This window comes from Pygocentrus nattereri, chromosome 11 (genome assembly GCF_015220715.1).
Source record: "Pygocentrus nattereri isolate fPygNat1 chromosome 11, fPygNat1.pri, whole genome shotgun sequence".
In the NCBI taxonomy this organism is placed as follows: domain Eukaryota; kingdom Metazoa; phylum Chordata; class Actinopteri; order Characiformes; family Serrasalmidae; genus Pygocentrus; species Pygocentrus nattereri.
Genome location: NC_051221.1, coordinates 38,157,585 through 38,169,830, shown reverse-complemented (window position 1 = coordinate 38,169,830; position 12,246 = coordinate 38,157,585). Strand labels below are relative to the sequence as shown.

Here is a 12,246-nt window from a genome sequence, read left to right as displayed (position 1 = left end):
ACCTTGGGTCTCTAACTCAAGTACATGATTTCTGTACTTCGTCCACCTCTGGCAGATTCCCACCAGGAACACACTATGAATTTTAACCCTTTTTAAGCATATAATCACAGCTGTTTCCCTGACATACCCATGTATGCCAGCTAAAGAGGTGAAAAAATGAGCAATTTTCTACACACAGATGAGGATCAATACTACAGTAGTATAGAAATGCTTTTCTGATGTGAAACAAATCTCCACTGCAGCATTACTCAATCCAAGGCAGCGTTATATAATGTAATAGCTAATTTATATAATTTAAAATCAGGTAGATTTTAATGATTTAACCGTTAAGGTACACTATTAATTTACACTAACATCTACTTTATTCTAAACAGGTAATTTGTTATGGTATCAGATATTGTATCTACAAGTACTTAAAATACGTAATTATACTTATTCTGAAAAAAATGGTATCAATGCAAGAAACAGTGTCTCACTTTTTTGGATAGTTCCCTATAATCCCCTATAGATTATCTACAGATGTTCAAATTGTTAAACTGTCTGTTGAAACTCAGTTTATTCTAAACCGTGGTGGAGGATTTGGACCAGGGTGAGGGTCGGGTTTATGCTTTGGTTTGAGGTTAAGGTTAGGCCAGGTTTGGAGTTAAAGAAAATTATGGTCAATGTAGTATATTTAGTTGAATGTAACTTAAAAGTAAGTGAAGTATCTACAAAGCGTCTAATGTTGGCTATTCAAATAAGGTTACGAGTCAAACTGGACAGCACCACAACAGCGACGTCTGGCACAGAAAGACTGGTGGGGTACAATAAACTGCAGGGGCAGCTACCAATGCAGCAACCGATGAAACTACACACAAACCTGATCCAAGCACAAACACACTCCAGCAATAAAATCACAAATTCACAATTTAATGTAACATGGTGCAGGAATTAGTGAAAGCGGACACAGTAATATAAGTAATCTGATAATGACATTAGATCTCAAAACCTTGTTATACAGCATCACATTACAAAGTTAACAGAATACGATCACTGTGGTCTGCAAATACACATACAAAGCATTTGTGTGGACCTCATTTTGAACGTTTGGGCGCTACACCTCACGCTAAGAGTAGTGTGCTGTGACCATAAAGGGCCGCCAAGAAATCCTTAGTTGCTCGACTCAAATCTGAATGAGATCTGAGTCATGTGTCTCGAGACCACACCCCTGATAAATATTCCAGCTAGACACAGACACAGAAAAAGAGAGAAAAACACATTTTAACTAAGTGTAGGAGACCAGATGACAACCACAGACACACAAATATCTACCAGCAGCTCAATACGCACCATGAACACCAAGAAGAATCACAATGGTTACTGCAACAGGTGCACACGTATACTTTATGCCATGTTGTCTCATCCCTAGAAATTTGATAGAATTGCCAAACATGATCTGAAAAAGTTTAAAGAAATCAGGTATTTGGTTTGTAGATTCCAGTTTGCTGGAAAGTGTTTCTAAAAGCTGGAAAGTTGGTGCCTAAATGCACCAGAAGGTAACTATTGTGCAATCTAAGGTGGAATGGAAAACTGAATTAAAAAGCTAACAATAGTGTCAATTTTAGCCAATTTTGAGCATAACTCAAAAATCCTAGCTAGAACATGACTAGCTAACAAAGCTCTGTACAGTTTCACACAAAATGATATTTTTTCAATGAACAGAAAAAAAAAAAAAAAAAAAAAAAAAAAAAAAATGCACTTAACTGCAGAATCTATGCTTTCACAGTGATGATTCATAATTTTATGCAGTGCTTTTTAGACTTTGGCACACATTTGATTAAAATGAATGAGATCTAACTGCTCACCATGAGGCCAAGATGGGATGCAGTTTCACTTCCTGCTATAAAATAAAGGGGTGTGGCTAAAATACTCCACCCATTGACTAAAACCTTGTTTTGTTTTTTTTTTAAATTAAACTGATAAATATAAATCTTTCAACCTCAATTAAAAAAAATACATAAAACACTGAAAAAAGGCTTTTAAATGATTAATATATTTTGCTGAATTTGTATTATTATTATTATTATTATTATTAATTCATCTCAATTAATGCCTTGATTTAAAATAGATCACCACATAATCCTTGTAACTATCTAAGGACTGAAAACGTAATTATTTTAACAGTTTTTTACTGCAGGATTGCAGTTTGAACTATTTCCTGGCACTCATCCAACAAAGTGAACAGACTGACTGGTCATACCTTGAATGAGTCCACTCTGATTTCAGTGTCCTTTGCTCCCACAGTTCTACAGATGAGAGCTGTGGACATAAATGTATCAATCACACACTCAAACTGCTCTTTTCCCTGCAGCCCCCACACTCTCATCTCTTCCTTACTCATATTGAGCTTGTCTTCTGTTTTCTAGTGGGAGAACAGTGAAGTGGGGGGAAAGTGAGATGCAGCAAAGTCAAGATAGTTACATTTTTAATTTGCAAATGAAGGGCTATAACAACCTGATTACAAGCATAATGATGCAGCACTCAAAACAAATGTAGCTCATACTCAGCCAAAAGCACAGTACTTTCCCAACACAGTAAACAGTTTTTACTGTAGCACAACTTGTTTTTATCATCGGTCACTTATTGAGCTCTTGGTGAGCTGAATGAAGCACCTAAGAATGTAATCTCATGCTCCAGCAGTTATCCAAGCAAGGCTCATTGCTGACGTAAATAAGCTATATTTTTAATGCTCTGAATAAAAATGGATTGATGGTGATCTTAGAAATTATCAAAGCTTAATGTTACAACAACCTACAACAGAAATACTGACACTACCTGTATGTTGACAAGCACATCATTGTCCAATTTAGAGGTGGAGAAGCTGGTGAATTCTGGATCTGGGAGGTAAGACAGTTTATCTACACAGTCCACTGTTGAGCTTCCCACTATGAGAGAGACAGTGAACGGCCCAGAGCCCATGTATTCTCTCTGATCATGAGTGTGGAACCAGAAGGTCTGAGAGAACCAGAAAGATAAACCAGATTTTAATGATAGGAGTGATGAACTGAAAGTGTAAATAAATCCACATTGTTCAATCCTCTGTGTTACTTCACACTTCATTTGAGTTAATGATTGTATGTTACACTGTAAACAAGAGTGGCTGCACTCAACCCATTCTGAGAGATGATCACACTTATATACCTTGTTTGAGTTGAGGGTGATTGGTTTGCCATATTGATGAACAACAACTTCATCCACAAACTCCAGATTGTTCCCCAACACAGTGATCTTCCTCTTACCACTGGAAGTAAAGCAGTACAAAACACTTAATCAGTCAATCAGAGAAGAGTTTCCAAACAGGAAACTGGAGGTGGGAGTTGCAGGAGACTAAACCAGTGAACACTGATAACCAGAGGTGGTGCAGAAAGAAGAGGAAGTGAGTACTAAATTAGCAAAGCTGGAGCAAATCGAGAAACACTAGTCCCATTTCAAGAGTTCAAGAGGCTCTGTAATATTTCAGGGAAATTTCAAAGTTCCTGTGGAAATGATATGTTTTTCCCTCCTCCATCTGGTGTGAATTATCAGTGGGTCTCACATGTTTAATTGTGGATAAGTTTGTTAAGGAACATCAACCAACTGATCAACTTTTTCTGAAAAACAGTATTTAAATTAAGTGATTTAGGTAGAAACAGATTCTACACAAAGACCTCCAGTGTTTACATGCTGTACCTGGCCCAGGTGTTTCTAGGCTGCAGTCCAGTGCAGGTAGGCCGAGCACCATAAGTGATTTTGGCGTTACTATGACAACGGCCATCTGCTGTCACCACACACACCCTCACAGTTCCTTTATTTCCACTCGGAATGCTGAACTTCATAGTGTCAGTGGAGCGCTCCAGCACTGGAGTCCTGGTGAAGAACAGCAGATTCACAAAAGAGACACAAATCAAACACATCATGCAAGCAAGCAAGCAAGCAAAATTTATTTATATAGCGCTTTTTACAACAGGTGTTGTCAAAAAGCAGCTTTACAGAACAATCAGTATTACAGAGAGAAGAGAAAAGAAGAAAGAAAATCCGGGTCCGAGCCCCCATGAGCAAGCCAGCGGCGACGGTGGCAAGGAAAAACTCCCTAAAAGAGGAAGAAACCTTGAGAGGAACCAAGACTCAGAAGGGGAACCCATCCTCCTATGGTCGACACCGGATAGCAAACATTATACAAACATATAAACACACTGCTGCTAACACTCACTCCTTTGAAGTGCACTCCATGACTCCATGAAAGCGGATTTTCTCTACCAATTCCAGATTTCTTCCTTTCAGCACTGCATGTTTTTTGCCATGAAAGGAGACCTGATTAGGCTCCAAGGAGGAAATCTCTGGCTAGAAAAAATCATAAAAAGAGAGAAATTTTAAACTATAAATCCAACCCTTTATATGAGAACACCTGCATTACAATGTGTACAGACAACCAGTTAAGAAGTGCCGTGTGTAACGGGGAGCGAGGTTGCGGACACATATGCAGAGATAAGTGACTTATTGTGGGCAAATCCCAAGTCAGTGTCATAAAGATCCAAAGTCAGATGGCCAACATGGATAGATTTAAAGTCAGACATGATAAACACGGAAACATCAAACCAACATATAAACACAACCAGAACAGTTCAAACAACAATACATAGACCAGTACAAAGACCAGTGACGAGACAGGGGGAAAAACAGGCTTTAAATACATGAGGAACAGGCGGGAACACAGGTGGAAACAATCAGGGGTGGAGTCACGAAACGAGGGGGCTGGACTGAAAAACCAAAACAAAACCAAAACACATGGACAGGACTGGGAGGGGCCAATCGTGACACCATGTCATCTGTGCACAGAAATGTTATTTTTTTAATCTTCAAGAAACATCAGTTTTTTGATATATAAAAGGAAAAAAAATCAATTAAACATTGAAAAAAATAAATAAATGTTATATTATAGTTTATTATTATAGTTGAATAAAATCTGTTTGTAACACAAAAGAGAAATGCAGGAGCCGTCTTAATATAATTCCTGTTGAAAACTAGAATGTTCTCATTCTTAGTTCCCTAAACTTCCCTCAGACACAGATCTTATTTCCACTGATAGTGTGAGTGACAGTTCTTGGGGTCACTTACTGCATTACTCTCAGAATATAATCCTTCACACTTGTCCTGCAGAGGAGGGAAATAAATCACAGAAAACACTTCATTTTAGCATTAAAATGAAAAATCAAATAAAAGAGTGTTTGCCTTGTTTAAATTCAGAAATACTACATTTGAAGTTTAAGTGATTTAATAATTGTTAACTCACCATCACTGCCACCTAAACATAATAAAAAATAAAGTAATGCTTTTTCAGTTGGAACTTTTCAATAAAATATAGCACTAAAACATGACTTCACTGAACCAATTTTAGACCAGACATACAGTTAGAATAGTGTGACTATAACCACGACGTACATCTGAGTGGATTTTCCAGTACTGGAGTACATATGTGTGTAATATGATACAGAAGGTTATTACAGTATATTAAAATAAATAAGATGTGCATAAGTACCTGTGAAGCAGAGCCGTGAGCCCAGCTGCACTGATTACTACTGCTGGACCAATGACACCCAGCTGAGACACACGCTACACACCTGTATACAGAACACACACACACACACACACCCTTGCTGAACCAAACCAAACAACTTAACCTGCCAACAGAGCATCACAGAACAGTTCAGAGTTTTTAATGTTTAAACCTGACAGTCAACACAGCAAAACAAAAGTGACCTCCAGTTTCATACAGAAAAGGACGCTGACCTGATTAACATGAATTTAATGTTTAAAATCTACACCAAAAAAGGGGCGTAAAGATTGTTTTAAATGTACTATATTCAAATGTGAACACTGGCTCCACATTAATGAACTATGTTACATGTCGCTCCTGTCAGAAGAAAACCTCGTATCTCCATTTTTGACGTTTTTCAGTTTTTAATATAATTTGAAAAAGCCTGGTAGTCTTTACATTGTGTGTAAATTTCATGATGAATGGACCAAAAGGAACGACCCAAAACAGCTTGGAAAGATGACTGGTTCCATTGACTTCCATTAAAAGTAAAGTAGGTTTTTTCCTTCTCCTGTATATTTTGGAGATACGAGGTTTTCTTCCAACAACAGCAATATGTTACATCATAATTACTATGTGAAAGTATTTTAATAATGTCCTTCATTTAAGTTGATGTAACTGTAGAACTGATGTATGAATCTGTAAATGCAACAACTCTTTTCAGTGTATAGTCTGCACATGTTCAGTCTATTTTAACATGTATGCTGTGAATCGGTGTTCGAGTGAATATTCCACGGCATCGTTTTCAGTTGTTAATGAAAGTGTTTTTGTTTCCTTTCCCAGGGTACAAAACTATCAAATTAATAGCCAGCAGTCATCTACGTTATAAACAGCATTATTGAAAGCATTAAAAGATAAATGATGTTTTGAAAAGGTAACAGCATGACTAAAGTAAAATAGTTGTTATAATATTGTTATAAAATTCTTGCCGCCTGTGATCAACCGGGAAATGACTATCGAACACGACTTGATAGTTACTTGATTATGAGTTTATTCTCTGGCATATTCTGGCCATGTAAATACCCACTTTGAACAATTAATGTTAAATATGAAGATGTTTAATGATAATGGTAACGATACAACATACTCTGGCAAACATTACCTACAATGATCCAATATGATTCAAAATACCAGGCACAAAGTGTGATGACAGGCTTTAATGATGTAAAACATCTTACTTAGCATATGGTGATGTCTCTGTGACGTCTGGGCAGCTCCTCAGTTTCAGTCTCTCTGTGATTTTCTGATCTCCAATAGTGACAGTCGCTGTGACTGGATATACACAAGATAACACTTTGTGTTTTATTATCAGATACTGAGATTATCATGTTCAGATACTCAGAAAATAAAAAAAGAGACTTAAATTAATATCGTTTGATATTTGTGGGTTGCATATTCATATATGCTGTTGATATTTTCTGAGATATCTACAGTCATACACTCCTTTCTGTATGAAAATAATTTAAAATAACATAGGCTTTCATAACTGTAAAGTTCAGAGCTTTGAAGATCTAAACTGACCATTAACTGGCAGGAGCTGGCTGGAGAATCTGCAGGAGCAGCTGGGGAAAACTCCAGAACTGCTGCTACATAGATTTACATGTTCATCCATGAAAGTACATGTTAAGGGAGACTGTCCTGCCACATTCAAGGAGAGATTCATAGTGACCTGAATGAGAGAGCAAAGTACCAGATAAATATTGTATAAAAATATTTGTACAATAAAGATGAAGTAAAGAGACACATTTACCTCAGTGGAGAGTTCAGTCACTTGAAAAGAAATCAGCTCTTTCTGAAAAGAATCTTCAGGAATGGAGATCCAAGGAGAGGCTGAACACTCATCTTTAGTCGAGCATCTAGAGTGACCACAATGAGAAATCAAATCACACAATCACATATGGTGGATACTTGATGTTTACAGTCTGCTATGCTGTGCTGAGAGCCTCTGTAGGGTTATGAGGAATGTGGTGTTATTCAGCATTCAGGGATGATTTCAGAACCCTTTCAATGTGCTATTATCAAATATTGTAGAGCAGTACAGTACAGCTATCGTCATACAGGAGGACAGCTGTGCTGTACTGCACAGGGGCTACATAACTACTAAATTCAGGCAGTAACTCTGTTTTTCTTCTCTAAGGACTATAGTGTCACAATATGATTAGGCAATTTTCTCATTGCGCTGAATCCTAAAAGTATCTGATAAAGAATAAAATGAATACCGTCCAGAATTTTTTATTGATGTAAATTGAAAATACTATGCAGGGTATACATTTCATGGCAACTATATATCCATGGCCTTCAATGCCCTTTTATTTGGCCATGAGACTGCATAATTGTTTTTTCAGATCTTCAGGCCACTATGGCCACCTATTAGATTAAATGCCCAGAGTCAGAACCTGCAAACAGTTTGTGTGGGTGGCTGCAATTTCACTGAACAGCTGAAAACTGTAGTATGTATAACAACTTGATGCAATCAATCATTATTGGTTTAATAAAAGGTTTAGATCAGGGAACTGGGCTTGTCATGTCACAAACTTAATTCTGTGGTCATTTAACCATTGTTGCATGGATTTGGATGCATGTTTTGGGTCTGTGTCCTGTTAGATGATTCAAACACAACTAATTTTGTTTTTCTTTTTGGCAGAGGAGTCAAGTTTCATTTAAAATCTCATGGTACTGAGATTTGAGTCCATGATGTGATATATGCTTACAAGTTGTGTTTGGGAAATATCCAAAATATTAAAGATCGTCCACCATACTTAAGTGGAGTTCTTTTTGTATAAGTTACTTTTTACACCAAATCCTCCATTGAATGTTGCTGAAAAAGCTTTTTTTTTTAAAAAAAAGTTCTATTTTTCTAGAGCCCAGTCTTAGTCAAGGTTCCAGTGGTGTCCAGCAAACTCCAGGTACTTATATTTCTGGGTAGATTAAAGAAAAGACTTTTCTCTGGCATGCCTTTCAAATAGATTGTTGGCATGGAGTTGGCAGTAATCACAGTTTTATCCCTTTTGAATTATTTCGTATCTGTATTATGTAACCTTCCCCATGCTGAAGAATGTCTACAGGAATATGGCCTCTGTGGCTCCTTATACCCTGTTGGCCTTTACGTTGTGATAAATGGACCAAAAGAAATGTCCTGAAATTACTTGGTCTGGTCCCACTGACTTACATAAAAAATAAAGGATGCTTTTTCCTTCTAAGGTTTTGATCTGACAACAGCGATAGACTGTATTAGGTATTCATTTAAATGTATGTCCTCATGTCCATTTGTATTTGGGCTGAGTTACTGATGTCATGCTTTTTCTGCACTGTGGATTAGCAAATATATTTCAGATTTCAGATACATTTAAATTGATGGTGTTAGATTCTGTGATAATGCTACATCCAGTATTGTGTGATTCTTACGTTCACTGTACTGTCTGTTATATACAGCAACATTCAGTGCTACATTGTACATATAGTTACAGACATTGTAGTGTACATATACAGTACTGTTCAACATTTTCAAAATCTATTCATTTGTGTAGTTTGTGTTTATTTGCTGAGAAAAGTGTTAATATTTGAATGAACAAAATGTATAGAATATTAATACTGATTTCCAAGCCTCTCCTCGAGGAAGCCCAGTATTATATGTAGTTAAAAAGCAACTCCTGGTTTGACCAATCAGTGCTCAGTAAATTGAGCTCATGATGTACTTGATGATATTAACAAGTCTCTGTGGCGGCTGTGAACGTGTCAAGGAAAAATATGGACCCAAGAAATTCTTGTTACTTTTTTATTGTTTTTATGTTTATTTGAATTATGAATATGACTTTATTCTAATGTATATTGTGATAAACTCACTGCTGAGGCAAATTGTTTAAAAATGTGCTTAGATGCCTAAAACCTTCGCACAGTACTGTAGGTACACAATAATGTCTGTTACAACTGTGAAAAACATGCTGGACTAGCAGCCAGCAGAATTCAGTGCTATAGTGCATGTAGCACTGGTTCTCTGCTGGTCAGCATACTGAATCTGTGCTGTCTGTGTTTACTGTCATTCTAAGAAATGGTGAGCTAAAAGAATTTTATATGAATTGTTCTTAATTATAACAGTTATAATTTATTTAGCACTGATCAGAGAAAAAAGGTTTTCTATTAGCAGGAGGTACCGATTCTCCAAATCTAGTCAGTTTATTCTCTAAGATTAGAACACACTCAGCTCTTAGAATATAGTGTACCTCACTAATATGTGGTCTAATACAGGTCATACACACACACAAGACTTCAAGAAATATGACACCTAAAATCTCTAAGTAGATCCAGAGTCCCAAAACATGCTGCAGCTTACAAATGGTCCTACGAGGCGTGGCTGCTTATTTGGTGTATTTTGTAAGGTGGATAAAGAGATTTATAAAGATGCCCAGCACATTACTTTCAATACTTCAGACGTGCAGTGTTGAAAAGGAGATGTACGAGTGTAATGAGGAACCTACTTGCTTGTATTCAGACACCAGCCACAGGACGGATCCTGAGAAGCTCTGCAGTCTCTCAAAGTGCTGTACATACCACACTGAGTCACTGCTACTCGCTGGATCTACAGCACAAACATATACAACTAATATATCTTATATGTCTAATTAATAAAATGTCTAAGGTATTAGTTTAAAAAACTCTCCTAAAATTATTGTAGTTTGCTAGTTGACTTTAAATAAATTTGAACTGTCATTGCAGAAAGATGAGCAGTTGTTTAAAAGGGCCTTAAATTCCTTATTTCAGGGTCCAGAGTTGAAAATGTCTCATGTAAGTTGCCTTTAATGATGCTTATTTCAGCTTCTGATGATGGGCGTGTGGCTCTAAGACTCACCTGATTTCTCAAAGCTATGTAGATGTATTTATGATCTACTGGATCAAAGTGCATTCTGGGAAACACCATCCTGTCATCATCAGATTTGTACAGAACCGTCACACAGCCAGAATTCAAAGCCTTGTCCAGCACAATCTGGAAACACACGCAGAAGAAAAGAATAATAAAACAATAAAATTGGCTACAAAATAAAACAATAGAGAGCAAATAATGTTTGCCAACTAAACTAAATAAGAAAGGCAATAGCAGTTGTTCCACATTGGACCTTTGAAGTTGTTTTGTTTTTTGAAAAAGATTAATATATTTTACAAGTATGTAAAAGAACAGCTGATGTGATTATGTGGTCAGAGAATCTCTTAAGAGAGACTGTCAGACAGTAAAGACTATGAGACAGATCACAACTACAGACCTTCATCAGTTGTCCAGTAGCAGTTCCGATGTAGAGCTCAATCCAGGATCCTTTCTTTTCTGCTGCTACAGATGACATTGAACTGTGTTTGAGCACCACAGCAAGAGGCCTCAGAACATCTTCTCCTTTCTGCAGACACCAGAAACATGTTGAGGGAAAGAAATGACAGATACTGATCTACAGCATCTGATTTAGAGGCTGAATGACATGAAGAATAAAGTGCAGATTATTTAAAATAAATTCTATTTTATTTATTGGCAGGTTCTCACCTGAGCTCTGCACTTTGGTGTACAGCTGAAATATGAAGGTACTCGGTCTCTGATCTGACTCAGGTCGTAAATGGCCAAAGCAGTTTTCTGGGGGTCGTTCGGTTCTTGTGCAGTGAATATTCCCGCCCAGAGAAGAGGAGATCCAGAGGAGAGAACTACAGAGGAGGACAAAAGCTGTTTACGCTCTTTATCATCACAGCACTGTAGCACTGCACCTTCTAGAGACTTGGTCATTTCAGTTTTACTACGGCTGTTATTCATCCTTAAGACCACCACAGCTGGACCTGTTATAGACTTAACGTTCACCAGCAGGTACGAGTGAGAGGGAGAAGATGATTGGAAGCCGTCAATCCACTCAGCATCACTCTGTGGAGAAATCCTGGCTTCAGTTGGCTCATTGCCTGATTTAGAGAAAATTCCTCCTGCCTGAGATTCCAGAGTGTTATGCAGAGAAACTCCTTTATCAGAGACACACTCATCAGGAACCTTTTCTCTGGCAACCAGCATGTATTTCTCTGTTCCTTCATCAAAATCCACAATAAAAGAAACAGATGATTTATTAACAGATGATCCCACTGGAACATCCTCCCTGTAGACACTTCTGCTGATGTCATTGATGTCCAGGAGTTCACAGTATCCACAGTCAGAGGTTCCGCAGGTTATCAGGGTCTTATTCGCGTCGAAAGGCAGTAAAATATTAACTCGGTTCTGGTGTCTGTGGTTCTGTATGTCCTTCTGTTTTTCCTCTACTAGATCGAGCCTCATCTGGAGGAGCTGAGAGTCGGTGACGACGAACACTTTCCCGTTTCCAACAGCAAAGTTCCTGATCTCTCCATTAAAGCTGAACTCCGTTAAGGAGGAAACAGCGCTTTGGAATAAGAGCAGCATTCCCAGATAAACAGTCCTCATCCTGCAGGTCTGAGTGGAGCTGAAACTCGGAGCGAGTCAGTCTGATTGACATGTGGAGCTGAGAGAAGATCAGGACTAACGTCTGCAGAGCGTCTCTGCTCGAAGTGGATGGAGGTGAGAACTTCCGTGTTAATGTGTCTGTAGCTCATCCTCACATCATTAGTCTCAGACTGAAGCGGTGAAGCTGCTGAGCTCTTTACTA

General features: G+C 37.7%; 1 protein-coding gene across 1 annotated transcript; it reads right to left on the bottom strand.

Annotated features, from left to right (window-relative positions):
- Positions 1–888: 888 nt before the first annotated feature.
- On the bottom strand, positions 889–12,246 carry LOC108416120 (plexin-C1-like). Its single transcript, XM_037542751.1, has 16 exons — positions 11,136–12,246; positions 10,867–10,995; positions 10,458–10,592; positions 10,087–10,187; positions 7,362–7,467; positions 7,133–7,280; positions 6,790–6,883; positions 5,555–5,636; positions 5,309–5,320; positions 5,134–5,169; positions 4,229–4,359; positions 3,709–3,885; positions 3,181–3,280; positions 2,815–2,994; positions 2,240–2,298; positions 889–1,223 (listed from the first exon to the last, which is right to left on the bottom strand). Exons 1-16 carry the CDS (start codon positions 12,042–12,044, stop codon positions 1,163–1,165), a joined length of 2,460 nt encoding a protein of 819 aa, XP_037398648.1. The 5' UTR covers positions 12,045–12,246; the 3' UTR covers positions 889–1,162.

Coding starts and splice junctions, on each gene's coding strand:
- LOC108416120 (XM_037542751.1), bottom strand. CDS start 12,044: ATGAGGACTGTTTATCTGGGAATGCTGCTCTTATTCCAAAGCGCTGTT. Junction 10,188..10,457: donor ACATAGCTTTGAGAAATCAG/GTGAGTCTTAGA, acceptor TTTGTGCTGTAG/ATCCAGCGAGTAGCAGTGAC. Junction 2,299..2,814: donor ATGTGCTTGTCAACATACAG/GTAGTGTCAGTA, acceptor TTATGTCCACAG/CTCTCATCTGTAGAACTGTG.